The sequence below is a fragment of the Brettanomyces bruxellensis genome, chromosome 6, assembly GCF_011074885.1.
Source record: "Brettanomyces bruxellensis chromosome 6, complete sequence".
In the NCBI taxonomy this organism is placed as follows: domain Eukaryota; kingdom Fungi; phylum Ascomycota; class Pichiomycetes; order Pichiales; family Pichiaceae; genus Brettanomyces; species Brettanomyces bruxellensis.
Genome location: NC_054687.1, coordinates 631,436 through 659,044, shown reverse-complemented (window position 1 = coordinate 659,044; position 27,609 = coordinate 631,436). Strand labels below are relative to the sequence as shown.

General features: G+C 38.2%; 13 protein-coding genes across 13 annotated transcripts; 5 read left to right on the top strand and 8 right to left on the bottom strand.

Annotated features, from left to right (window-relative positions):
- Window positions 1-136: 136 nt before the first annotated feature.
- On the top strand, window positions 137-1,837 carry BRETT_003734 (uncharacterized protein; the record flags this gene model as incomplete). The annotated part of the gene is made up of 1 exon (XM_041282239.1): window positions 137-1,837. One exon carries the CDS (start codon window positions 137-139, stop codon window positions 1,835-1,837), a length of 1,701 nt encoding a protein of 566 aa, XP_041136078.1.
- A 972-nt stretch (window positions 1,838-2,809) lies between these two features.
- On the top strand, window positions 2,810-5,281 carry BRETT_003733 (uncharacterized protein; the record flags this gene model as incomplete). The annotated part of the gene is made up of 1 exon (XM_041282238.1): window positions 2,810-5,281. The coding sequence occupies one exon, from the start codon at window positions 2,810-2,812 to the stop codon at window positions 5,279-5,281; it is 2,472 nt and encodes an 823-aa protein (XP_041136077.1).
- Window positions 5,282-6,047: 766 nt separating this feature from the next.
- On the top strand, window positions 6,048-7,610 carry BRETT_003732 (uncharacterized protein; the record flags this gene model as incomplete). Its single annotated transcript, XM_041282237.1, has 1 exon — window positions 6,048-7,610. The coding sequence occupies one exon, from the start codon at window positions 6,048-6,050 to the stop codon at window positions 7,608-7,610; it is 1,563 nt and encodes a 520-aa protein (XP_041136076.1).
- A 194-nt stretch (window positions 7,611-7,804) lies between these two features.
- Window positions 7,805-8,872, bottom strand: BRETT_003731 (uncharacterized protein; the record flags this gene model as incomplete). The annotated part of the gene is made up of 1 exon (XM_041282236.1): window positions 7,805-8,872. One exon carries the CDS (start codon window positions 8,870-8,872, stop codon window positions 7,805-7,807), a length of 1,068 nt encoding a protein of 355 aa, XP_041136075.1.
- An 885-nt stretch (window positions 8,873-9,757) lies between these two features.
- On the bottom strand, window positions 9,758-10,072 carry BRETT_003730 (uncharacterized protein; the record flags this gene model as incomplete). The annotated part of the gene is made up of 1 exon (XM_041282235.1): window positions 9,758-10,072. One exon carries the CDS (start codon window positions 10,070-10,072, stop codon window positions 9,758-9,760), a length of 315 nt encoding a protein of 104 aa, XP_041136074.1.
- Window positions 10,073-11,242: 1,170 nt separating this feature from the next.
- BRETT_003729 (uncharacterized protein) lies at window positions 11,243-11,983 on the top strand (the record flags this gene model as incomplete). The annotated part of the gene is made up of 1 exon (XM_041282234.1): window positions 11,243-11,983. One exon carries the CDS (start codon window positions 11,243-11,245, stop codon window positions 11,981-11,983), a length of 741 nt encoding a protein of 246 aa, XP_041136073.1.
- A 174-nt stretch (window positions 11,984-12,157) lies between these two features.
- BRETT_003728 (uncharacterized protein) lies at window positions 12,158-13,948 on the bottom strand (the record flags this gene model as incomplete). Its single annotated transcript, XM_041282233.1, has 1 exon — window positions 12,158-13,948. One exon carries the CDS (start codon window positions 13,946-13,948, stop codon window positions 12,158-12,160), a length of 1,791 nt encoding a protein of 596 aa, XP_041136072.1.
- Window positions 13,949-14,762: 814 nt separating this feature from the next.
- Window positions 14,763-15,332, bottom strand: BET3 (transport protein particle 22 kDa subunit; the record flags this gene model as incomplete). Its single annotated transcript, XM_041282232.1, has 1 exon — window positions 14,763-15,332. One exon carries the CDS (start codon window positions 15,330-15,332, stop codon window positions 14,763-14,765), a length of 570 nt encoding a protein of 189 aa, XP_041136071.1.
- Window positions 15,333-15,702: 370 nt separating this feature from the next.
- On the bottom strand, window positions 15,703-18,048 carry BRETT_003726 (uncharacterized protein; the record flags this gene model as incomplete). The annotated part of the gene is made up of 1 exon (XM_041282231.1): window positions 15,703-18,048. The coding sequence occupies one exon, from the start codon at window positions 18,046-18,048 to the stop codon at window positions 15,703-15,705; it is 2,346 nt and encodes a 781-aa protein (XP_041136070.1).
- A 333-nt stretch (window positions 18,049-18,381) lies between these two features.
- Window positions 18,382-19,008, bottom strand: BRETT_003725 (uncharacterized protein; the record flags this gene model as incomplete). The annotated part of the gene is made up of 1 exon (XM_041282230.1): window positions 18,382-19,008. The coding sequence occupies one exon, from the start codon at window positions 19,006-19,008 to the stop codon at window positions 18,382-18,384; it is 627 nt and encodes a 208-aa protein (XP_041136069.1).
- Window positions 19,009-19,649: 641 nt separating this feature from the next.
- BRETT_003724 (uncharacterized protein) lies at window positions 19,650-21,608 on the bottom strand (the record flags this gene model as incomplete). The annotated part of the gene is made up of 1 exon (XM_041282229.1): window positions 19,650-21,608. One exon carries the CDS (start codon window positions 21,606-21,608, stop codon window positions 19,650-19,652), a length of 1,959 nt encoding a protein of 652 aa, XP_041136068.1.
- Window positions 21,609-24,144: 2,536 nt separating this feature from the next.
- On the bottom strand, window positions 24,145-25,752 carry BRETT_003723 (uncharacterized protein; the record flags this gene model as incomplete). The annotated part of the gene is made up of 1 exon (XM_041282228.1): window positions 24,145-25,752. One exon carries the CDS (start codon window positions 25,750-25,752, stop codon window positions 24,145-24,147), a length of 1,608 nt encoding a protein of 535 aa, XP_041136067.1.
- A 523-nt stretch (window positions 25,753-26,275) lies between these two features.
- Window positions 26,276-27,559, top strand: BRETT_003722 (uncharacterized protein; the record flags this gene model as incomplete). Its single annotated transcript, XM_041282227.1, has 1 exon — window positions 26,276-27,559. One exon carries the CDS (start codon window positions 26,276-26,278, stop codon window positions 27,557-27,559), a length of 1,284 nt encoding a protein of 427 aa, XP_041136066.1.
- Window positions 27,560-27,609: the final 50 nt, after the last annotated feature.

The window sequence follows — 27,609 nt, the reverse complement described above, 5'->3', positions numbered from 1 at the left end:
TCATATAAAGCCAACCAATATATATATATATATATAGATGTAACAACTTTCAACATCTAGTGATCAAATTCTAACAGATGAATCTTTTATTTGTATTCACCTTCTCTTAGATTATTACTGAAAACAGTGCAAAAAAATGACAACCAGTTTTAGCGTTGGAGAACAAGAATATGAAGCAAAAAACTTCAAGGACAGACAACTTGATTCCAACGGTGAGGATTCAGAGCTAAGTGAGAAATTTACTAACGATATTGGTAACATGGACGAGTGCCCAAAATTTCTTGGATGCTCTGGAAATAAGTTACAATTGGTGACTTCCTTTATGTGCTCCACAGGGTTCCTTCTTTTTGGATATGATCAGGGTGTTATGGGCTCACTATTAACACTTCCGAGATTTAGAGAAACATTTCCATCTATTGATACTGTTAAAAATCCTGACAGTCATACCTCAACTGTTCAAGGTTTTGTTGTTGCAGTGTATGAAGTTGGTTGTTTGTTTGGGGCATTAACAAATCTCAAAATCAGTGATCGTTTCGGTCGTCTCAAATCGATTACATTGGGTTGTATTCTTATGGTTATAGGTGGTGTAATTCAAGCTTCTGCTTTTTCAATTACACAACTAATCGTTGGAAGAATTGTATCCGGCTTAGGAAACGGGATGAACACCTCATCTATTCCAGTTTATCAGTCAGAAACAGCACGGAGAGAGGTTAGAGGGAAATTAGTGATGCTGTCGGGTGCTCTTATTACTGGCGGTGTGGCTCTTTCATATTGGGTTGATTTTGGAATGTATTTTACAAATGGAGATGAGTCCTTTAGATTCCCAATAGCTTTCCAAATAATCTTTCCTTTGGCAATTCTACCTTTGCTTGGCAAGCTTCCGGACTCCCCAAGATGGCTTGCCAGTAAAAAGAAATTTGTGGAAGCGGCACGAGTCTTTGCAGCATTTAACGATACGTCGGTAAATGATTCGGAAATCATGGAAGAGCTTAGAATGATCAGAAGATCGTTAGCTCAAGAGCATTTTGCTCAAAAGAAAAGCAATGGCCTCAGGACACTTCTCAAGCAGGGGAAGCACAGAAATTTTCAAAGACTTATGCTTGGTTTCTGGTCACAAGTTTTTCAGCAGATTACTGGAATTAACCTCATCACGTACTATGCGGGAACAATATTTGAACGATACATTGGAATGTCCGCATTGAATTCCAGAATACTTGCTGCCTGCAATGGAACCGAGTACTTTTTAGCATCGTTCATTGCCTTTTTCACAATAGAACATTTTGGAAGAAGAAAGTTGATGATGTTTGGTGCATGCGGACAATCGCTATGTATGGCATTATTAACAGTATTGACACTTTACGCTAACAAAGATAACAACGGGGGTTTCGGAATTGGTGCTGCCATTCTGCTATTCGTATTTAATACGTTTTTTGCAATTGGCTGGCTTGGAATGACTTGGCTTCTTCCAGCTGAGTTGACTCCACTTTCAATCAGAGCACCGGCAAATGCGATTTCTACCGCTGGAAATTGGGCTTTTAATTTTATGGTGGTTATGATTACACCCATAGCATTTACTAATATTGGCAGCTATACTTATACTATATTTGCAGTTATTAATGCTTTAATCTTACCCTGCGTGTACTCTCTTTATCCGGAAACTAAAGGTAGGAGTTTGGAGCAGATGGATGATATCTTTGCAAGTTGTCCAACCACTAAACCATGGAAAGTTGTCTCTATTGCAAGAAATACACCATATGAGAAAAAACTCGTCAGCGATATCGAATCCTTCTCCAAGCCTGAAATAGAGAACATTGAAATTTATCCATCTGTGAATTAATTACAAAAATTTAAACTGAAGGACTTATTTGTTAATTTGTAAAAATAAATATCAACTTTACATAGATGTCTTAAAGTGTAGCATTAGAGCCCGAAGAAAACCTACCACATTCTGCAACGGAAGAGGGCTCGAAAATTCTTGCAGCACAAAATACAATTTAATTAAGATGGCACTATATCAAGGGGCGGAGTCTGAGAAAAAGAAGGACAAAAGGGGAAGACAAAAAAGGGTGACTTCAAGAGATTTCAAACTATGCAAAATTATGTCTTATGGCAGTAGCCAAGAACCGGAAGATAATAAAAAAATTTAATAATTAAATTGATTGATGTATCTCTTGACTAAGACTAAATTATTACAGATCGCAGCGAGATTTTTTTTATCTATGACGTATAAAAATATAGGTATAAACCGTGGGAAGTTTTTAGCATGACATAATTGGAACTTGAGACAGTTCTATAGTTTACACTAGTTGAAAAAATATCTCATATTTTTCAACCTTTGCACCCCAATAGTTTTCAGGGCTGGAGGAGGGCATGCAGGTTTGAATATGCAGTTAAGCGATAAAGTTACTAGCTAAACAAAGCCGACTTCTCCCATTTTGGAAAGCGAGGGTAATTTTTTTTCAGAGATTTTTTGAGAAAATAAAGGATCGCGCATTGATTCAATAGCTATGAATAATAACCAGGACGTGACTAGGTTTACGCTTTGATTCCGTAAACAACATGCAAAAAGCTTCATTCTTAATTAGAACGTGCTGATGATCCAGACTGGGATTTATGGACATTTTACACATCTCTGTTTTGTACATGAATATAAATAAGCCAGCGTCTGTAAAAAAGTAATGATAAACCGTAGCCAGTGATTTTGCTTAGTTTTATTCACTATCTAGCTCTTAACTACAAACACAACTGAGTTGCACTTGAAAATAAAGAAGGACACTATTAGTTGAATAAATTAAGATCATATCGGAAAATGGCAAAAACAGAAACACCCAAAAGAAGGACAAACAAAGTCTTGGGAACGATCATTCTAGGATATGAATCATTGGGAGCTATCTACGGTGATATTGGTACCTCCCCATTATATACACTTTCAAGTATATTTCCGGACAAAGTTCCTGATACCGAACGGTTGCTCGGAGGTATTTCTTGTATATTTTGGTCATTTACCTTGATTGTCATCATAAAATACTGCTTAATTGTGCTTAAATTTGGTCCAAATCATAATGAAGGTGGTCAAATTGCCATATATTCCAAAATTATTTCTGAATTGAAGTTACAAAAACCAAACAATACAGTTTCAAAAGAAGATACGTATAATGACGATGAAACATACACAAATGACACAATTCCAAGAGAGAGTGATCTTTTGACATTAACAAGAACTAATACTGTTGACACATCAAGTTCTATCTTCAGTAACATGTTTGTTCGCAGTACAATATCCGTGATCAGTTTAACATGCGCTTTACTGGGTTGCAGCTTGGTTTTTTCGGATGGACTATTGACACCAACAACATCGGTTTTGTCAGCTATTGCAGGAATTGCAACTGCAGATGCATCTTTTACTAATAAGGTTATGCCAGTTTCTTGCGCAGTTTTGATTGTTCTTTTCCTGTGTCAAAGATTTGGTTCAAACAATCTCAGCAAACTCTTTTCTCCGATTATTCTTGTGTGGATGATCACTCTTGCAATTAACGGATTATACTGGATATGCAAACAGCCAGAAATTCTCAAAGCATTCAATCCAGCTTATGCCTTCAAGTTGCTAGCACAGGAGAAAAGCATCAGCATTCTTTCTAGAGTCATGCTAAGTATCACAGGAGCTGAAGCTATGTTTGCTGATGTTTCACATTTTGGAGCTTTCCCAATTCAGATAACTTTATTTTTTGTCGTTTACCCATGTCTCATGTGTGCTTACTTTGGACAAGGAGCATACATTTTGGCAGACCCAAAGAACTTTTCGGAAAATCTTTTTTACACTTCGATACCTTTTGGAGGTGTTGGATCCTCATACTACTGGTTCATTTTTGTTATGGCAACACTTGCAACAATTATTGCCTCACAAGCTTTGATTCTTAGTTGTTTTGCAATTTTGAAGCAACTCATTAATTTGGATTGCTTCCCAAGAATGAGACAGGTTCATACTTCGAAGAAACAAAAAGGACGTGTTTATATTCCAGTTGCAAATTACATTCTCATGGTTGCTGTTGTTCTTACAACTGTGGGTTTCCAGAACAGCAACAATGTTACGGCGGCTTATGGTTTGGGAATCTCCATAGATTTCCTTATGACCACTACATTGATAGCTATAGTATTGCATTACATATACAACTACCATTGGATCGTCTCTGTGATATTTTTTGTGATATTTGCTTCATTTGAAATGTGCCTTGTCATTTCGGGATTGAAAAAGTTTACCCATGGAGCATGGTTTCCAATTCTTATTTGCATTATAAGCTTTGGGAGCATTAACTTTTGGAGAATTTGTCGTTCCCTTTCCTTGAACAGTGACCTTAAGAGTAGGAAATCAGCAGAAGATATGTTTGGAGATAGGATGAGAATAATTGAAAGGAAGAGATTCGCTGTTCTTGATCTTGGTAATGGAAAACAAAGGGGAGTTATTACTACTGGTTCTGCCGCTAATTCAAATTCTGAATCTCAGACTCACGAAACTGCCGAGCAGGATTCAACCGGTGCTGAGAATACGGAGGACGAAAATAGCAGCATATCCTCTGAGAATTCTGATTACGTGAACTTTAAGGACGAATTTGGAAGTGTCAGTGTTCCAAAAATCCAAAAGATTGCACTCATATATTGCTCCTCATATTCAACAATTATTACAGAGCAATCCATTCCAAGTCTACTTAGAAAGGTTGTGTCATCATTCTGGTCTCTTCCACAAGTTTGTGTCTTTATTGAAACCAGAGTTTCGCCATTACCAAACATCCCAGAGGACCACCCTAAGGCTACAATTCTACCAGTGTCAACTTCTTCAGAATATGACCTTAGCTTTTACAGATGTGTGATTCGCTCCGGATTCATGAAACAAACCAAGATTGATGATGGCATTTTAAATGACATCAGGCTACAGGTCAGAGACTTTGAAGATGATCCGAAAATTATGGAACTTCCTTTGATGCATATTCTAGAGCGCAATTTGACGGTTTCAAAGAGAGTTGAGTTGCTGTATGAATCATCATCCGGATACGATAGCGATGACGAAGAAAACGGAAATAAGGGCAGAATTGGCAAGATGGTTGACCAATTGAAAAAGAAATGTGGGAAATTGATCAAATATCCCGGATATTTCATTCGGAAGGCGGCAATAGACAATATCTATTCCCCGCTAAGTAATGGCTCCATGGAGTATATTATGGATGATCGTCTGAAGGAGAAAAGCACGACTGAACTTATTTACGTTGGAGAGAAGGTGTATATATAGTTTGCCATGTAACATACAATAAATATGCTCAGTATTTTTCAATAAAAGAAGCAAAATGTACTTAATCAATCCGTTTTTAACAATGAACAAAACTTTTTGGTAACCGAACCCACCGAACTTGGCAACGGACCGATTTTATTAACTTCGTACAATATCTTTTCATTTAAAAACTGGCGAACACCAACGCTGAAACTCAAACAACTCCGAAAAGCAAGAAATGACATACAAGTGTGTGAAATACAATATTTTCACCGTTAAATTATAATTTCATGAGGGTAGTCGTATGACTTGTAAATCGATCTGCACTACCCACAATGTAAAAAACTGACATGCACAACAGTTGTGTGTCAAGGGTACCGCACAAATCTTGGTATTCTTCCCAACAACGCTTTTTTTTTAATTTTTTTTTTCAGATTTTGATGTTTTTCTTAACGGAGTTCTTTTTTTTTTTGAACTTTTTTTTTTGCCAAAACTCGCACTTTCCGTTCTTTTTTCAGCCGAACAAACCTATATATTATTTTAACATTATTTTTTTATTATTATCTCAATTGCTTATTGTCATTCGTGGAAGGGCCTTACAAATCAAAACTTACCCTAGGGATCCTGGCGTTTCCTTCCTCCTACACATATCAATCATTTTCCTATATAATATATATCAGGAGTCCGTTATCTTTGAATATTAGTTCACATAGCTTTACTGCACTAGAATAGAGTCCTCCCATAATCAATTCGCTCCTTATCAATCGGCACATTTTATTGTATGCAAATGAAAGCTTATCTTAAAGACGATGGCCTACTGCTAGAAGAACCACTTCCGCCAGTCGAATCAGATGGCCATAGACTTTTTTTAAACTTTGGCTGTGTTAATGTGACCGTCAGTACTGGGGGAGCAGGTTCCGCTGTTTCCGAAAGCCCTGTTATTAAATTTAAAGATATATTATGGGCTCAGCCGTGCAAAACCGGAATTCACAATGAGCTGGAAATTTCGTACGTCCGAAAGCTCGGTGATAGACTTGTTGCATGCACAAGCGTTTTAACAGTTTATTCTTTGGATTCTGAGCCACAGAAGAGGGAGGGAACAGAAGATACGCTATGCAATAACAACTCAGCAACAAAGGTTTCCGATGAGTCGACGATCTTTCTCTCGGAAAAAGTCCTTGAGCGCTCCTATCCGGAATCAGAGCCCGGAAGGTCAATAATGGTCATTATAAACCCTCACAGCGGCCAGGGCAAAGCAAATAAAATTTATGAGACTAAAGTAGAACCGATATTGAAAGCAGCTCAGTGCAAGATTACAGTGGCCAGGACTGCTTATAGTGGGAATGCAAGTGATATAGCGGAAAATATGAACATAGACAAATACGACATGATATTGTGTGCATCAGGCGATGGTATTCCACACGAGGTAATCAATGGTATATATAGGCGAGAGGATCGTGCTCGTGCATTTGATAAGTTGATAATCACACAAACACCATCGGGGTCTGGAAATGCGATGTCCTTATCATGCTTGGGCACACTAGAGCCATCGCATGCCACATTAGAACTTCTTAAAGCTGCTACAGTGAGGAATGATCTTATGGCAGTTTGCACACAAGATGCAGATGTGAAACTTTCATTCTTAAGTCAAACGTATGGTCTTATAGCACAGGCTGATATTGGAACAGAATTTATGCGGTGGGTAGGCCAGGAACGATTTTTGCTCGGTGTTTGCTATCAAGTTCTTTCAAAATCAAAGTATCCATGTAGGATCGCTGTCAAATATATTGCAAGGACAAAAACAGAGCTGTCACAATATTACAAGAAGCATTTAAATGATCTATCCGACTTTAGCCCGCTTAGTGAGGAGGATTTCAAACTAAAGTATGCTGATAAATTTATAGGCTTAGAAGATGCAGCAGATCTGAGTCTGCTACCGGATTGGGAGCCTTTGGACGAAGGGGTGTGTTCAAACATGGGGATCTTTTACTCTGGAAAAATGCCATATATTTCAAAAGATACCAACTTCTTTCCTGCGGCTTTACCAAACGATGGATCAATTGATGTAGTGGTTACAGATGTTAGATCAGGAATTTCCAAGACAGTTGACGGACTTCTTTCGTTAGATAAAGGCCTACATGTCTGGAAGGATGATGTTGCACATATCAAAGTGGAAGCTTTTAGAGTGATTCCACTTCCTGGTCCCAACGATCGGAACTTTATCTCCGTTGACGGAGAAAACTTTAAGTTACGGCCTTTTCAAGTTGAGATTTTGAAGGGCATAATGAAGACTGTTATGTCTGGCGGGTGTTACACTGAAACTGGATTTCTGGAACAGACCAAAGACTAGAATTGTAATTTATCCTAAATATTCACAATTATTAGAGATAACAAAAAAAAGAGCAGCAAAAGATAATAGGAACGCAACGGAAGTATATCTTGTAGCTTCAATTAAATAGAAATGGTGATGCTTTTAGCGACTGCCGCTTTGTTATAAACTCAGAAGAAAACAATTAAAAAGTAAGGTTCCATCTAATCCAAAAATTAGCTTTTCTTTATTGGTGTCTCATCCTCCTCACTGTCATCGACAATAAACTTATCGTCGGACACAGGCTCCGGATCCATAGCAGAAAGATCCTTCCATTCAGCTGCTGGTTTCTTTGCTGCTTTTACAGTTTGGTCTGCAGTACTCTGAGCATTCAACTTTTCCGTCGACGAAACTTCAGCCTTTGGCATAGATTCTTCATGCTTCACACTACTTTCAGTATTGTTTGAAAGCTGAATTGGAGCCAATTTTTCCGACAACCTGTCCCCTAAGTCATCCTTAGGAGGAACTGGAGGTGCATTTGCTTTGGCAGATTTTGTATCATCAGCGCCAAAGGCACTAAAAAGTTGTTGCTTTCTTCTACGTGGTAAGTGCGAAGTCTCTGACTGCTGCTTCTGTTCTTCATCAGGAGTTATCTTCTTTGCCAAGCCGCCGACCCAACTGCCAAACTTCGTCCTAACATTCTCAACATTCTTGCTAATAGAATCATATATGTCATCCAGCTCGTCACGATCACTATCACCATCCTTAGCCCAGGTAGGAGTACTGCCATCCTTGTCATAACCATGAGATTGACGTCTTCCACTTTTTTCTGATGCTCTTCTACTGCTTCCCCGCTCATATTGCCTGGCCAACCTCTTGGCAAGAGCTTCATCTGATTCCAGTTGTCTTCTGGTAGAATCATCAAAAGCTGCACCATGTGAATTACCGGCACGAGAATTGGAACGTGGTGATGGAACCTGGACACCACTGGTAGGATCAGATATGAAGAGCAGAGCATTGAAAGCAGGATCCATTCGTCCTTCTGATGCAATTAGTGCCATTTTCACAAACTTTTCTTCGACATTCGGAAATGCTTCCTTGAGTTCATGAATTGCTTTTTCTGTTGAAGACATTGGTCGTTTTGGCATTGGAGGTGGGTTTGGAGAATTATAAGCTGATGCATTCGACTTATTTTGCTTACTTTCACTTTCCTTTCCGTTCTCTGGGACGCTTTTATTTTCAACTTCCTTATCTTCACCCTTCTTTTCATTAGAATCCAACTTTGGATCAAGTGAGGCATTCATACCTGTAGTTATGTGTTTTAATTGCTGACGAAAACAAAACCTGCAAAATGAGAAAACTCCAATCTTGATTCTGTTTCATGCAATTAATTGTCAACTCAGCGAGACACAACGCGGCCCAAACAAGTAACCATCAAATATGTCTGACACAAGAAAAGTAAAAGGCAGCTATCGACGCGTCGATAATTTGCATAATTCTGCGTCGCTATATTTTACCTATTGCAGTCCGATGATACTGGAGATGAGACCACCGGTCGTGTAAAAACTGTCAACAAAATATTTTTTCCCGATGTATGAAATTCGTACTATAAAAGAGGAGCTATCTCCGGGGTTTGAGCTAATTCCTTTACTCCTCTTGCATGAAAGAAAAAACGTCATTCTCCACTAGATAGGCTCTGAATTATAGGAACTCGTAGCCCTTTTACCCGTGGCTAACCTGTGCGGACAGCGGAGCTAGAATGAAGTTTTGGATCTGAGCACCTTTAGGTGTCTCTTATTCTAGTAGGAAAACTACAATATTGGGTTTCACTCAATTGGGACCCTTTTTGTTTTTTCTACTCTACATTTGATCTAATAGCAATCTGAAACAAATACAATCAAGAGTGAACTGAAATTTAGTAAGCGTGTGCACTAAACAAGTGAATTAAAAATATGTCAGTAATGAAACAATGTAGAAAGCCTGGAGGGGGAGGACATCTATCTCCCTTGCGCTGTTTCCAGATTGTATGTACCCAATACCGGGCCTTCATATAAAATAGCAAATAGTGTAGTGTAGTAGCATAATGTATTCTGAAAAATTCTACCTACTAGCGGAATTCTGTCTTCTCGAAAAAGCACTGACCAGCACTGCAAATCGGACACAGTTTCATTGGAAATGCTCACCCTCTTCTATTGCACCTTTATCTTTTGGCCTGCCTTCTGCCGTAATTGAACCTTCGCACTTTCCACATTGGAGTGCAAAACATCTCCCAAAACTCTGAAAATGTAGATAACGAAATCGCATCCAACAAGAAGGAGATATGGCACTATTATAATAAGCGATATTATGTAATTGACATATATGATGGTACGCTTGATGGCATGTCCGTATTGTGCAATGGCAATGTAATAATCATCTGTTGACAAGGAATTAAGCCGTTCTATAGCCTCCGAAAAGGCCTGATGCCATAAGTATGTTATCGTCGTGCCTAGTGCTTGCATCATATTGTGGGCGGCCTGACAGATTGGTGTATATATATATTCGAATATCACAGTGACAAAATCTGAAAACTGGTTAATTGATTCACCCAAGTAGATACTTTAAGATGATACAAATGGAATCCAGGATGAAAATACTGCTTTCTCTCTTTCAGCGAGCGAACTGTATATGCTGTGGACGATAATGAAAAATAAGAAGCAATAATGAAAACTAGCTAGCTGTAATGAACAGAATATAATCTCATTTGATCGGGCAAACAACAACGAACAAATTTAAATTCATTCCAGAAGTTACAAGGTTTAAAGATATCTTAAAGGCAAACGTACGGCCATTAAGATTTAAGGGAAATTTGAAAAAAAAACTGGCAGAGTGTTTATTCACCATTTAAATAAGATTTGAGATGCTCCTTTTTCGGTAAATACGACCACACGGGCAGACAGATTCATTTCGGTTGATGCGGAAATTACATTGTTAAATTTTTTTAATTTTTTTTTAGCAGTATCGGCTTAAACAAAACTGTCAGCCACAAACTGAGCTACATTACATGACTGACTCACTAGGGACTAAAGGCATTTTTTTAATTCATTTTCATTCATTTCAACTGCCGATCGTTGCAAATACTTGATAATCTTGGCGTGTACTTTTTCTTCTGAAATATTTTATATAGATCCAGGCATGAAGAACTTTGTAAGAAGCAAAAGAGTACATCTATTTGCTGATAGTTTTAAAACAACAAGAAAGACTTGCCTCCGAAACGTTTCTGCAAGTGTGGAAAGGTAAACAAAAATAACTGATACTCGTGATATTGTCATTACTTCTAAAAGTTAAATTTGCTGACGTTTATTGTAATCCAAGAGTTTAATATATTCGGCAAGACCATTCTTATTGATAAACGAGGATCGGAAAGTGGCTACGAATGCATGTGAAAAAGTAACAGAGCGGGAGCGGAGGGGAGAGGGAAGGGACAGTTGGCAAAAAAAAAATAATAATAATGATTAAATTAAGCTGAAATACATCCGTGCATTGTACAACTCTGGGGAGAAAAAGAAAAATTGTCCCAATATAAACTTTTCACCAATAAGAACAAATCCCACGGCTGGTTTATGCACAGTCATTCAGAATTGACATTAATTCTCCCTTAGCTTAACGCCGACAAGCAAAAAAAGCATACTAGTATGAGTCGAATGGAAGTATATTCTCCGGAGGGTCTTCGGATGGACGGCCGAAGGTGGAATGAGCTTCGACAATTCAGTTGTCAAACAAACACACATCCAAATGCTTCAGATGGTTCATCATACGTGCGACAAGGAAACATGGTGGTTCTTTGCCTCGTGAAGGGACCGATGGACACAAATAGAGCTACTTCAACAACAAGGGCATCTGCAGATGGACCTGTTTTAAATATAAACGTTAGTTATCCACCATTTGCTGGCATAGAACGAAAAAAAAGATCAAAGAATGAGAGAAGGCTTTCTGAATTAAGTATAGTGCTAGAAAGATGCTTTCTCAAAACTATAGTTTTAAAGAATTACGCACGGACGGTGATAGAGGTAAACTTGACTATACTCAGTTTTGATGGTGGCCTTTTGGCAGCTTGTTGTAACTCCATTACTTTGGCACTTATAGATGCCGGAATATCACTCTATGATTATGTGAGTGCCGTTAGCGTGGGAATATATTCTGAAACAGCTCTGCTTGATTTAAATTCTTTGGAAGAGAGTGATTTAAGTTTTGTGACAGTAGGAGTTGTCGGGGATAGCGATAAACTTAATCTAATAATGTGTGAAGATCGACTTCCCCTCGATAAACTGGAGAGATTAATTAATTTGGGAATTCAGGGCTGCCACCAACTTAGAAAATTAATGAATGATACGGTGAAGGAAGTGGGCGTTGAACTTCTCAGTAAAAGGCAATAAGCATAGAATATAACTCTTAAATATAGGTAGAAATGAAAATCATCCAATATATTAAAGAGGAACTGAACAGTACACAGTAAAAATATAGAAATAGTAAACATACAGTTTGACCTGTCGTTCAACCAGATAAATAAAAGAAAAGCGAATCATAATAATAAAAATTGGCACGCACAACTATTTGGCCGTCTTCAAATGCATCTTTTTGAAGAAGTTTTTGCCCTTTTGCTTTAGAACAGAAGATCTCCTAATAAGGTCACTTGCCAACTCAGATGTAACCGATCCAACTGATGAAGATGTGTAACGATGGTGCAGATGCTGAGAATTGCTGTAAGCAGATTTCACATTTGGTCCCATTTGACCATCTTTACTAATGGCAGGTCGTTTTCCCATCTTGACAGTTTCTCGGAGAAATGTTTCAAGTCCGGAGTCAAAGTTCAGGAGATCATTTCTTCCTTTTTTGAATGCAGCAAGCCTTTCCTCCGATGTCGGGAGAGCCATAATTGCTCTTACGCTGATTGATGGCAACTCTGGAATTTTCCAGTCGCTATAGTCCTGCGGCGGGCTTTTCATGCTGGAATATGATGATGTAAGCGATTTTGATGACAACTTACTACTTGCCTTTGTATCTATGGATTCCCAAGTAACACCAGAATTTCGCGTGGTATCTTCAGTCGTAGTTGACGATCTTTTGGCGTTATTGTACTCCTCGCCTTCAGGAAGTGGCTCTAACATACTTGAATCAATTGTGTTTTCATTCTCCTTGGTGCCTTCAGTGAGACTATGAATCCCACCTGAATCGTCACCATTTGCATCCACATTCACCGCCAAAGGCTCTGGAATTTGTGTCGGCTCACTCGCAGTTTTTTCTTCTGGAATAGCAGTACTAACTGTGCTTGCAGTCATCACCGTCCCCGTTTTATCTTTTCCTTTAGTGTGTACAGTATCCATCGTGTTCATCCTGATAAATTTGGCTCTAAAGTCCGAAGAATCTGGAAGCGGCGCCTCAGACAACGCATCATCTTTTTCTGTAACAGATCTAGATATCACACCAGTTGATAAAGATCCCGTGGATGTATTCGAAAGGTGATGATCAAGAACACTACTGGCATCATCATTTGGAAGAAATGAATATGCATCCCCATCTTCTTCCCCGTTGCTTTCTTTACCGCTACTTCCGTCTGCTTCACTCGAAGCGTCCTCGCTTGAATTACTATGGTTATCAATTATGCTATCAGGCTTAACATTATTATTCACCTTTGACTCAGCAGTGTCATCAATGTTCCTATGCTCTGAATTATCCATTTGAACAGCATCATAGTTGTCAGTCTCATTTCCATAATCATCCACTATATCTTTGTCAATATCGTCATCAATACTCGCGTCCAGAGCATCACTATTTGCACTTTTGTTATTAGACTCTTTTTCGTCACTTTCACCTTCACCAAGCTTCATTTCCTCATCATCCACTGCTTTATAGTCACCAGCCCTAATGCTATTAATATCATCATTGTATCCAGATGCTTCCAAGCTATTTCCATTCATCTTCAAACCTTCCAGACTTGTTTCTATATCATTCATATAATCGTCGGCTGACTTCACCTTCCCACTAGGTATACCCAACTGCTCGTTTTCTATTCGAGATGAATCCTTTGATTCACCAGCACCTATTGATAATGGCCCTGTTTCCTCGATAGAATCATCATATTCTCCAACAATATCACTAGCTGATATTTCACTTAATGAGGAGTCTGTGGTTTGCGCACCTTTAAGTCCTGGATATGATGGCTTGGGCGTACTATCAGATTCCCCTTCACTTTTCACTGTTTGCTTAGCACTTTCTTCATTGACTTTTTGCTCGCTTGTACTTTTTCGAGGCTTCGTATTTTTATTACTATCTACGTCATCCATAGATTGTAAATATGCCTCGTAATAGGCAAATCCGCTATCTGGTGATGACTTTGACATCCTGCAGTTTTAAAGTACTAGTAATTCTTCTGGCTTTAACGCAATTTAATGCATTACAGTTAGAATGTCCTTAGCAAAGAAGAATATCCAAAAAAATAAATGGGAAAAAATAAATAATATAGATAACTCAAGTTAAGGCCGCTCGACATAATGTTTGTATGCCAAGAATATTTCTGTACCTTACATTCCTTACGAACTTCATTTCCACTAGCATTATTATTGTTCTCGGTACCCCCGTACACAAATATCTGGGGGTTCTAAAATAAACCTTACTTTGTTTCAGGAGGAAATTTTTAAGCACGTTCGCTATAGACACGCTGGTGGGAAAAAAAAAGTTCTCTCGCGATCATGGTACGGGTACCAAAAATTTTTTGCTCTCCTCCCTGCTTCACTTTAAAGTTTCCATGAACTCAACCACTATAAACTTTCAAATTATCCCAATTCATATTCAGCATTCTCACTTGAGAGTATCTGAATGTGTCTGAAAAGGGCAGTACGTCACTGTCTTTTTTAATAATCAAGAGCTTCCTTCTTAGAAGATGATATCTTGTTCATCATTATCATCAGAAGATGAGCATGAATGAATAAAATAGCCCACAATAAGACAAGACTAGGTCCGGATGATGCAGCCAAATGATGAAATACAATTTACAAACCTTATCTACATTATCTGAACTGGATTCTCAAGTTTATTGGGTTTCTATTTGATAGAGAAATAATTGAACCACTGATCTGTGCTGTGTCATTTCACGTCCCAGGCATGCCTTATGGTGAAGGTCGTAGTATAATTATGTTATATTAACGCATTTTGTATTTATTCCTCTCCAGCAGGTATTTCGTCTTTAAGAATCTTGTTGAGTTTCACGCGTATTTCAGTGTTCTCATCACCTTTCAAACTATCTTGCAAGAAGCTCACATCACAATCTAGTTGAACCATCTCTAAGCATCCTTTCAATACTCCGCAGAGTACATTCGAATACCATAATTTCTTTCTTGCCTCGGTATTTGGTAGTTCAACAAAATCGGCTAACGGGTTTTCCACCAAAATGAGACCAAACGATTTATTATCTGCTGTCCAGTGAGATACCGTTGGAGTGATGTTTAAGAATATTTTAAAGCCTATTTTCGACACAACCTCGGCCGTTTCATGCATATTTGTGCATCTACTGAGTTGCGTCTTTTGTAGAAATTCGTCAATTAGCCGTACTCCAATGTTATAGCCCATTTTATATAATTCGTTATTAACTTGATCATAATTGTTGTCTAGATCTTTGCATAGTTGTGCCACGACCGAACCATATGTGAGTGTAAACAATTCTGAATTGATCTTCTCCACCTGATTCTTCCAAATGTCATCCCCTAGTTGCTTCAGTTGTTTTGACATGATTTGTATGCTTTTGACACAAAATTAATGGAAGTAAACAGTCTAGCGATATACAAAACGTAAGCGATTTTTCAGCGACAAATTTCTCTTGAATAAAGAAACAAACAGATTTGATTTTGAAATGTATAAACTATAAGGCCACTAGGCTTCTTCGATATTCCAATTTACACGTAATTTACAAGTGTGAGATCTTGCACATATCCTCGCTCAGTCTTTTTTTTTATGTACCATTTTTTTTCACTTACTAGGAGATACTCCTCAACTCCGCTTTAGAAGAACAAGCATACATTTTCATTCTCCATACCCCGGATTTAAATTGTAAAATGTTAAATTGTTGTATATATAATGTGTAAGAATTTAAAGAATTGGGTTACCATAAAAGTTCTTGCTCATAGTATTCGACATGCTTGTGTCTTCTTAAGCATTCAACTGTAGCAACCCTAACGTCGGCATTTAATGTAGATGGACCGCATGCAATAATTGCAGTTGGTCCTTCAAGAGCATAAATACTCTTCAATGTTTCCGTCAAATCTGGTCTCTCGCTAAATTCAATTGAAACTGAGCTCGAACCATTTTTCTCAGCCAAGTCTGCAAGAAACTGCTGCATTTCCACTTTCTGCTGCGAGAGTGCATCCCCGGCTTTTTCTTTATCTTTGCATCCTTCAGTGTGGGCATGAGAGCCATCATGTATTAATGCAGACTCTACAATATGATCAACCTTACGAAGACTAGTGTTCTCCATAGGATCTGTCTCCTGAGCGGTGTGTTGTTCACATGGAATATTGACGTGGTGCCTCGTAACAAAGATCTTCAATTGAAGAATTTCGCTGAACTCTCTCAATCGTTCAACCTCTTCCCTGAAGAGGAGCACTGATTCAAAGTTTGGAACTATCCAAACAACGGAAATGGACTTTTCGTTCGATGTCTTCTGACCCCTTAAAACTTGTGCGCGGTATATTTGAGCAAGATCCATACACATGGAATAAACAACAGTCATTCCAACGCCCCCAGCAATGAACACCGAATGATCATAAGCCTTGAACGGAATATTTGTACCATATGGACCTTCCACTAAAATAGGCATGGAACATTCAGCCAGTGGCAGCTTGGAGATGAAGTTTGCAAGTTGCTTCGTTAGTCCTCGCTTAACCCTGATGATGAATACTAACTGATTGAAATTTTGTTGTGATGTTGTTGAAACTACAGTAAAAGGGTGTGCTTGCCAAGCCATATTCCATCTCATGAAATAAACCCAACAATAGACACCAGGAAATGGTTTCCACCATCCTGAATGATTCACTTCCATCCTAATTGAATGTGGCACTTTCTTCAGTATCTTTTTTCCAGATTCCAGTTGTTCTTCCACCCTATATATCACCTTGCATCTGGCCTTAAGAAGTCCACCGGTGGAAGCAATTTTTGCAATCCGGAAAATGTAATCGGCAGCCCAGATGGAAAATGACACGGCCAAATACTCTATCCAACCAAGAGTTAGGCAATGATACCAGGCACCAACGGTGAATATTATCAAAAGAATCTTGTGAGAAGCTTTGAACCATTCGTAATACCTCCTACGTAAGGAACCCCACACCATAGTAATGCAAAGGGCGGAAAAGGCTGTGTTGGCCATTCTCCATTTTAATAAACCCCATCTTGCAATATAATCACCTCGAGCTCTTACGTAGCTCAAATAGAACACACAATGAAGTAGCAATAGAATAAATGCAATTCTGGAAACCCATTTGTGAAATGTTTGAAATGTTCTGTAGCTAAAACCGGTGATCTTAGTTAATGGATTATTTCTTGCAGCAAACAAAAACACCAATGGAAGCTGGATAGTGCCTATAATTCCTGTCCTGTCAGCATAATCGACAAACTTCTGACCCCTAGGACATCTGAAAATTGTATTTGGACTCACGATCTTATAATCAACGCAGCAAAGAATTGCAACAAGGCAAAAGTAGACGAATATGATCAAAGCGTGGACTCTGACGGGCAGACGATATACTGATTCAAGAATACCTAGATCGTGAGTGTTCTCTGTCTTTTTATTGTCATTTTTAGAAAATAGCTTTAGCCTTGTTAACTGCGAAGGTCTCACTAACTGTGGACAAATAAGACTTCTCCGAAGCCAGTTAACAAATTTGGTTTGCTCAATTCTTTCTGAAGCGTACGGACAACACCAGTGGGCAATATTTATTACTGCGGCAACCAAAAATATGATTGCCCAATAGCCATAAAGAGCCCAACCCATGTATGTCGAATCATTTCTTTGCTTCATTAGATTTACAACACTATCATATGACACGGTAAACGCTTTCTGTGATATTGTAACGGGATTTCTGAGGACTGAGGACGTCTCAATGCTATCCATTGGCTTCAAATATTCAGTGGCATTGTCATAAATACTAGCCACGTGAACCATTCTGTACTTTTGATGACCTTGGCTTGAACATGTGTCTAAAAGATAAGAATATGCCTGGGCCAATGCTTGACTATCCTGAGCATATGTTTCGATACAGTTGATAACTGTTCCCAAAAATGACTTATCGACACACCGACAGGTATATGATAAATCTGGCTGAGGACAATCAAACGGGAAATTTGTAAAATTGTTGGCCACATTCAAGCATGCTGCTCCTTCTGCACTTGTAATACCTCTGGCTAAAGATTTAGCAGCAAAGCTCCAAAGAATAAGAAGCAGTACAACAAACATTTTAAAAGAAACGAATGCCGGTGAAGGTTGTGAAGACTGTGCGAAAAAATGAAGAATAGAAGTAAAGAAAGCAAGTGTAGCGTGAAGGTTGTATAGAGTTTGGTTGACAAAAGCATGAATAATTCCTATTATAGAGTTTGTCAAGTCACAATCCTTTTTTTCTCCCTTTTTTTTTATATATCCTTTTTTGAGTTTCCACAATAAGCGCTCAACCAATTAATTACTAAGTGAACGAATTTCAATGTATGATAAGTTCATACCAGGGAAACATTAAGCCATTCTTATTTATTTCAAAAAAACTTCTGTAAGTATATAAATCTCTAATGATTATATTTACTTTGGGGCGACAAACAAAATTAAGGCCGCTAGTATGTACATCCAATATTTTTGTATGAAGTTCTTGTCATCGTCATCATTTTTCTCCTCACTACCCTTACTCTTCGAGCTTTTACTCTTTTTGCTGTACGCTTTTTCTCTCTTCTGATCAGCTTTTACAATATTTTTCACACTAGAAAAGTCCACATTCGGTAGCATTTGGGTGCTTTTCACAAAAACTTTGATAGGGGCGCTTTTCCGGCTGTTTTTTCCATCTTTGGGGTTTCCGGGTGTTTGCAAAAAAGCCACTGATTCCACTCCTAGAGCGGAATTCTGTTCAATTTGAAGTACCCCTCTAGTTCTTGGGCCAACTGTAGCATAATTGAAGCACTCCACGCTAACGTTTTCAGGATTATTGCATGAAAGGGAAATGCAATAACGCTTCGTTTCAAAGTCGGATGTAATAAAAGTTGAGTTTGTCGTCCACCCGTTTTCCGTGTACCAAAAGCTTGTAATTGGTATGATGGATATTTTTGCATTACGTTGTAGGGGTTGAAGAACTAAAAAGTATGATGAATCAGGTGTTAAACTAAAAGCCGAGACCTCGCCAAGTAATGTTGATAATAGAAGTATTATTGACAACATAGCTAAAATGAAGTCTAAAATGTCAACTAATTGAAAATGGTACCAATAGTATTGCAGAATCGTTCAATTAAGAAACCACTAATGTTGGTGAATATAAGTCTAAATTTCCCAAGACCGCAATGGATGAATGTATGCTTTTTGTAGTTTATATATTACTGTTATTTTGTATGGGAAAACAGTGCATACCCAGAGTTACATACACTGGATAGAAAAGCTTTTTATTTAATTATTTTTTTTTTTTTTCGGGGCTACTCCTCACACTTACTTACTCTCGAACCATTAGGGCAACCAGGTAATGTTGAATCATACACATATAATTAAAGCGTAACTAATTTATTCAAATTGTGATATAGAAGACAGGAGCATGACCAAACCGCCGATAGTCATGAAATAATAGCGGGCTCTTTCTTCAAAGGTATATGGGAATGTTTTGAAAAAGAAATCAAACTAAAAGAACAAAGCATGGCAAGGAATGGCAAAAGTGCCAAAAAGGAAGAAGATATTGCCTTCAAAAGCAGAATAAAAGTAAATAAAGTAAATTTTAATGGCGAAATTTGCGGGTGAAAATAAAAGATAACGTCCATGAAGTGGAGTGTTATGATGAGACATAACTTTTCTTTAGGAAGGAAATAGGTACTAATTCATGCTATTTTGAGCAAGATAGTATTACTGCCGAACCGCAATGCATCTTTAATAGAAGACAGAAGTTCGCCATTCGAGCGTAAAGGTTTAAACAATGAGTGCTTCTCATCTTTATAGTTAAGATTGAAATCACTCAGATATTTGTTGATTTGACCAGCAACCGTCAACTTTAGATCATGAACGTTAATATCCTTAGGAAGTCTTAGTACGAAGGAACTTTCCCCATCAAGCACTTTAAAGTTAACCTGAACCTTATTTCTGCTGCTTGGTATCGAAGCACTTGAACTATGGTGACGAACAGATCCTCCGGAAAGCGCAGATGGGGAGGCTTTACAAAATAATGGGGCTGTGGGAGCATCATCGAGTTCTTCATTCATATGAGGAGTGGTGTACATGGCTGTATCATTTGCCAGGGGCCGGGGAATTTGGTTTTGCTTGAATTGTTGCCGTTGTGGTAAACCCGGAACTGAAAGTTGTGGATCAGAATCAAACTTGTTTTTCCCGCTCACTTCTTTAGGGGACAGCAATCTCAGAATTTCGGTTTCTGTTAGATCGGAAGAATGCTCAAAATCTCCTGTTCTGGTTCTCATCCAAGAGAGTATGATTTCCAATAGGAAATTATTCTGCAATTGATCAACCAGAGAAACAACCGAGCACAAGTATCTGTTCAACAAAACGCAGCGTGCGTTCATACCATCCTGCGACATGTTGTCCGCAGGGGATATCAAATTTGGAAGTTTTGGAAGAACATTCACCGAGCCTCCTAGTTTGTCTTGATTCATCATGATCTCAACCTGCAAGTTGTAAAAGTCCTGATAAAAACGACAGAGATGAACGTGCCTACTCTGGGAAACTGCATCTATTCTGTACCAGAATCTATTGCTTGTACAATGTGCAGAGGTAACGCGAATGTTAGAGTACGGGAATCTGTGACGTTCTCTTGGCATTTTCCTGATTGGGGAAGATGAGCGATCCGGTTGGTATGCTTTCTTTCCCACTTGCTGTGAAGTGGGAGCGATTGGAAATGTTTTATTCCGAACAAGATTTGAAAACTTTGGAGTTGATGTCATTGGCACACTTGAAGGCAGTGGAATCCTTTTTGATGGAAGGGGTGTTGCAGGAGGAGTTTCTAGCTGCTTATTATGCGCTGGAGAGAATTCTGATGATGGTAAAGGTGAAGAGTATGAATCGAACTCTTGCCTTTTACCTGAATATTCACTCCGCAATTTCTGCTGCTGTCTTCGTTGCGATTGTTGTTGTTGTTGTTGTTGTTGTTGCTGCAGCATTTGCTGTTGCTGCCTTTGAAGCTGCTGTAACTGCAATTGCTTCTGCTGCTGCTGGTATTCATACCATGGAGTTATCAGGTTCCTATAGTTCAGTTGGCTCATAATGGTATCTTTTGACGATGATGGACTCTCCGTGTAGCTGAAGCATGACGAAGTTGTAGTTGAGGTTGAAGTTGAAGAGTGGGAGGAACTTCCACTGTTGTGACTTTTTGATGGAACAAAGTCAAGAACTTTGACTGTGTCTTTTGGAATCCAGCCTGCACGTCCTTTTTCATAGGTGGAGCAGACAAAAATCCACCCTTTAACAACTGATTTCGAAAGAAGCCGCACTGTGTCTCCCATATGTGTTGTTAACTCGTTTTTTGACTGGCCTTCGAATGGAGCAATACACACAAGAACTGGAGAATCTGTCCCGGACATATGCTGACCATTGGTAACAGAAGGCTGCTCACCTCCAATATCATATGAAGGATTTGCTTTAACAGGTGATGGCACGCTATGCAATTCAGCATTCAAAGTTCCAAGGCCGGATGAATTTGCAGCCACATATGGTTCTTCTTTCTGAATATTTGGAGATGTCAGCTTCTCAATGGGAGTGAGCATTGTGTTTTTCTGCACATTGAAGGGGCCGGAAACAGATATATCTGTTTTAATGGAAAGCGAAGGTGTCATGGCTTTTTGAGAATTGGGATGGTTCTTCTTTTCTTGAAAGAAAAGTGTCATGCCAAAAATGTTATTTTCTAAAGGTTTGTATAAGGTAGATGAAGAGGGGATTGACGATAGCTATCTAAAGGAAGTCAATTCGGATGGGAGTAAAAGGAATGAAGCAAATTTAAAGTATGTGCCCGAATTGCACATATAAGGACCAATTGCACTATGAAAAGAGAAACTATAAGAGGAAAATAACCAACGCAAGACGAAGAGATTTACTGGTAAGAAGGTTGGAAATATTAATGATGAAAAATAGTGGATAGCAAAGATAAATAAGTCTTGAACGATGAAACGAAAATCAGGGGGAAATGCAAAGTATGGGAATGGAAAGTAAATAATCAAGAGCACGGTTTAAAATGACATGAAAAAATATGTACATACACTAACAATAGCCTCTAAATAATCTATATGCTCAATATTAATGTATTTTTACTGTTCTATTCAATAGTGGAGAAGCGTATCCCAAATAAGAAATGTGGGAACGTTTAACGGAAAGAAAGATTCAGGGGAAACAACCAAAAATATCTGGTTTATCCAGTTGGAGTAAACAAAAAACGTGTGTTGGGAATCGGGTGACTCGCTGAAAGTTGGAAAAATACAATCAGGGATTTTAGCTAAGAAAAATAAACAATAAGTTAGTTGCTTGCATTTACGTTGAAAAAAAGTAATAAACAAACCGGAATAATAACCAAGACAATAATAGATAAATAAAGTTGGAAAGAATACTAGTAGGCGCGTTATTGTTTCTCTGCTAAAAAGAGACAAGCAGATGAGAAACATTAGCGAGACTTATTGATGAACACAAAAGCCGTTAGAATCATGGATTTTCATTTCAAAAGTTTTTTGTTCAGGCCAAATAATGGAAATAGTATTGATTATTGCTGATCATATAGTTGCATTGTTTTCCATTTAGATTGTCAAAGTATAGGCATTTTTCCTCTATCGACAAATAATTAAATAATTATGTTTTCTTGTTTAATCATTTTATTTTTTTTCTTCGTACTTTAGAAGCCACATCATATTTGGGCATTCCCATTAGAGACGCGCTAAATTCCGATGAGCATGAAAAAAATTTTCCACTAATCTCGATTACGATATTGGCGGTTAAGAATGTTAGGATAAAGAATGTAAGAGCATACCGATCGAAATGTTCACGTGCTCTATTCTAGGTCTCGTTCAAAAAAAGAGCTCTTTCCATGTTAAGAGACAACGACTAGAACGTGAATTGTCTGTAACTTTGTCCTCGTTTTGGATGGGACTGCAGTGTTGCTTTCTCATGTCAATTAGGTTAAAAAATATATTCGCGCTTACGTCGTACCAAATATTATATACGCATATCAACAGATATGATGTTGTTTATTTCTCATGAAATTTCCTGAAATTTCCTGGAATTTTGAGATGTAACCTTTACCTACCAAAGGCCTGAAAATCATAATTTGAAATTACGATGTCAACTAAAGATGGAAAATTCCAACTGGTTATTTATCTTGTACCTAGATATTATTTCTCGTTCTCCGAATTAAGCATTTTACTGCCATACAAATGGATAACATATTTGAAATTGAGTAAATATGAATTGAAACCTTCCAGTGTTTCACCATTTTGTTGGCATGTGTCTATCCCTCTGGGTTAACCAATATTTCCCACCAATTTAACTCAGCCTCTGAAGTTTTCTATTGCCAAAAAAGGTCGAATTTAACTGCTTATTTTTTAAATGCTACCAACGTGGTGATACGTCTTCTCTACATTTATTTCGCCATCATGCAGGAACTGCATATTAGTAATATGGTAAAAAACGAGTCTCGATACGATCAATTGGGGAAGTAGCTCACTTCTTTTTACATACCTAATTCTACGGATTAGTTATTCGTACAAAAAAAAATAAGAAAATAAGAAAGAAACTTTCTAACATATGCACTCTTTGAAAGAGAAAATTTCTTTGAATATTATTCGTTATTATTTCAGCTATGCCTATTCGAAGTCTAGAATCTGCATTGTTTCTGTACGGTAAGAAATTAAGAATTGTTAATCAAGTTTAAGATAGAAGGGGTCCGAGTGATACAGGCATAGAATTTTATTAGATCAAAAATGCATTGTATCAATATTTTGAAATTATGCGTCCAAATGCAGTATCTGTTTCCAATTTTTGAAAGATACTGCTTTATTTTTTTGGGTCTCCTTCTGTCTGCATGCTACATCATGCAAAGATAATCTGGAGATTCATTCAAGAACCTTACTTTGTTATATGGCGTGTTCTGTGAACAGGTGAGAATACAAGCGTGGGCGGAGAAACTTTAAGCAAATATCAAAAATATGAAACATAATCTGATTTTGTAAGAAATTGATATAATGATCCTAACTATAAACAACGTGAACAATTATTAATACGCTTAATGTAAGAGTGTTAAATTCCATTCATTCAATAAAAGCTCAATATTATGACGTTTGGAATACTACTATAATTTTGCCTATCCTGAAATATTTTCTTCTATTTCCCCTAGCAACTCGTTTTTTCAAACGCAAATGCCAAATAGAATGAACAGGCGTCTCTATCCTCTCCAGAAATTCCATATGTGCCGTCTTCTCTTCGTAATGATTGCATCAAGGGATGGGGAAGACGATGGAAATATTTTGGTATTTCCTTATTGAAAACTTCAAACAGGTTTTTTTTGTAACGAAGCTCCATATTATACTCTTCACATAATGCACGAAGTTTTTCAAAGGGAACAACATACTCAGGAACGTGATCCACAGCATCCGCTAGATAGTATGTGTACAAATTCCCGAAAGCGCTCTCAAAATTTCCATCCTTCGGTGGTACTTCAGGAAATTCAACGGAATATAAGCTGTTACCCCATTTCTTTTCACCTGGGGCCAATCTTCTAATTTTCCATCGTATGAAATCGGAAGATGGCATGGTTCCAATGAACATTCCTCCTAGTTTCAATGACCTTGATATATTTTCGAGGGCATGTCTTGCGGTTTGCTCATTGATAAATGCATAATGAAAGCAAAACTGAAGCGAGACCGTATCGAACTCTAAATTTACTTCATCCTGGAAATTCGTCAAAATATCAGGGAGAGGTGTGTTGTAAGCGTCACCAGTTGCAAATATAGCCCTGAATCCGTATCTTCCTCCTCTGTATCTGTGAATGGCTTCCCTGATAGATTGATCCGATATATCAACACCCACATACGACGCTATCTGTGCCATTTCCCACTTGGCCAAATCACCACCTTTCCCGCATCCAAGATCTAAGACATTTCCACCGCGAACTGCATATTTGTTGATTAAAATATATTTGCAGCAGTTATTGAATGACCGTAATTTATATATCTTGGATTGATTTCTTTTCTGTCTCTTGGACCTAAATGTTTGATCGTTGTAAAAATTTCGGACCATACTTTGATGTTCGACTCTGGTGACCGGTCTTTGAGGAAGAGCAGAAGATGCACCCCCCAAGGCCGATTCCGAAGGGCTATAATTCTTTCTTTCTAATCGAGCCGACAGCTTCGAATGAACGACTTTTAAACTTTGAACTTTGTGTGATTCAGGAGAAGCAAGAACCTCCACAGACTCTAATCTTTTTTTGTATAAATCTTCAGGCATCCACGATGGTCTAGATTCTTTCCTATGTGCCCAGCCATCCGGTGCCATCAAGTTTTTTTTAACTGGTGGCTTCTTTGGAATCACCGGTTGTCCACCTTGCTCCAATTGTGGCCCAACCTTTTCCGGCTTTTCAATATTCCGCTTGTCTTCTTCAGGGTTTGTCCTCTTTCGCTTGAAGCTCTTCAAGTTGTAATAATTGTATGTACTCTTCTTTTTTTCGGTGGCCAAAGCATCTGTATTATTAGCATTGTCCTTCTCTGTCTTCTGTTTTGATGATTCCAACGTGGATCCCTCCTTTCCTTTACCAACCGAATCACTTTTCCCTGAGGACCCATTTGGCTCTGTGACATCTTCCTCTTCCTCATCAGAGATAACCGGATTATAGCGATGTCTTACCGTTTTCGTTAATATAGGTTCGGAAAATCTCTCGATATCCTCTTTGGATGATGATTGAGGCTTCTTCTTTTCGTCTGAATCTGAAACTAAATCTGACATTGAGTTAAGGCTGTCAGGCAATTCAGATAATTTTGCACAAGTTGAAATTTAAATACGCTGTTTGTTTGAAAGCTTGAAGTGGTGGAAAGAGAATTTGTAGCGGATTCAAGGCATAAAGTATGGCAGTACTTTTTCCATGCTCGGCATATGAACTCTTCAGGTAATTTTAAGGTCGATCGACGCTATTATTTTTTTTTTTTTTTTTTCTCCGATCATCGAGCCTACTTTTTGTCCGGTGGAAACAATAAACAGAAGGAAGAAGATGTTTGCAATGGAATAGTAAAGACCGTCATAGCATTATTAAAAAAAAAAAAAAAAAAAAAAAAAATAGATAAGCAAACAGAATCAGAATGAGGGAGTAACATGATTGGCAGTTCATAACAAGTTACTCATTCTTTTATTCATTAGTTATAGTTCTTTTTCTTTTTGCATTTGACATCTTTTGCATGCATAAGCTATTTATAGCCCTACAGTCAGTTCGTGTGAATAGTATCTTTGCGGGTATACATTGAGGGGAAAAAAGATGTCATCACGGAGAAGTCGAACACAAAGTCGTAGATTAAGGTATGATGAAGATGCACCATACGAGGAAGATGACGGTCAAGCTAACTTCCCGGAGAAAGTAGAGGAGTCCACATCAGATGAAGTGACAAGGTGTATTTGTGGGAGTGACGAACTCCTGGTACCAGATAATTCAGGTACGGATTTTGACGATGTCGATCCTGGCTTCTTTATTCAATGTGACAAATGCTCTGTTTGGCAGCATGGATACTGTGTTGGAATAAAGGGTGAATCGAATGCACCTGAAAAGTATTGGTGTGAGAAGTGTCGGCCGGATCTTCATTATTTGTTTGTGGATAAGTATGGTATACAAAGAAGCCAGTATAATGCCAATGGATATGATACTAGAAAGAGACACTCGAAAGCAACTTCTCAAAACGAACCTGAAGTTAACGAATCATCTGAGGAGGAGCCTCTTGACAAACACAAAAAGCAACGGACAACTATCAATTCAGTGCGTGATTATGACTATGAAGCAATGCTAAAAAAGGCATTGGAAGAAAGTGCTAGAGAGAGTGGAGTGCAGCCAGAGAAGGTTGATGTACCAAACACAAATGTTCCTCCCTTTAGAAATACACGGTCTTCATCTAGACGGCATTCTCCGAAGTCTGGTGATGAAAGTTCCACTGGCTCTAAACGGAATTCTGTATCTTCCAATCATGTGGTCGATGTTCCATCAAAAGGAAAGGTGCCTCGGTCCTCTTCTACTGATCAAAATGTACCTTCTCTTTCTGCTTCTGAAAACGAATCAAGTGCTGGATCTTCCAGAATGAGAACGGTCAGAAATTCCAGAAACAGGGCTGCCAAAAGCAGGAAAACTTCGGGCAGTAAAAATATGGATGGTTATAGAAGTCATGGTTCCGAGAGCGATTCTGGATATAGGTCCGGCTCAAAAGCAAGACGTACTCAACGCTCAAAGCGTGGCAAGCATTCTGTGGAGTCGAAATTGGAGGACGATCGACCATTCAGGGCCAACATTCCTAATTCGAGAATTAGTATTGAAGAGATGAGACGCCGGATATATTCTATTATGGAATTCATTTCTAATATCAAGGTGGAACTTACAAATGATGAGGATACCAAGAATAGCATGATTGAAATGCAGAAACAGGATCCTTCCGGTGAACTTCGGAAGCCCGAAAACCTTGCGCTTCAGAAAAAGTTAATAGGTTGCTACAACGATTCTGTTGTACGTCTCAATTCCTTGACTAAGCAGTTATCCGACTGGGAGGGCAAATATTGCTGACATTTTTATTTTTAATATAATGTATTTTCATAGTTTTGTATAAATCATTG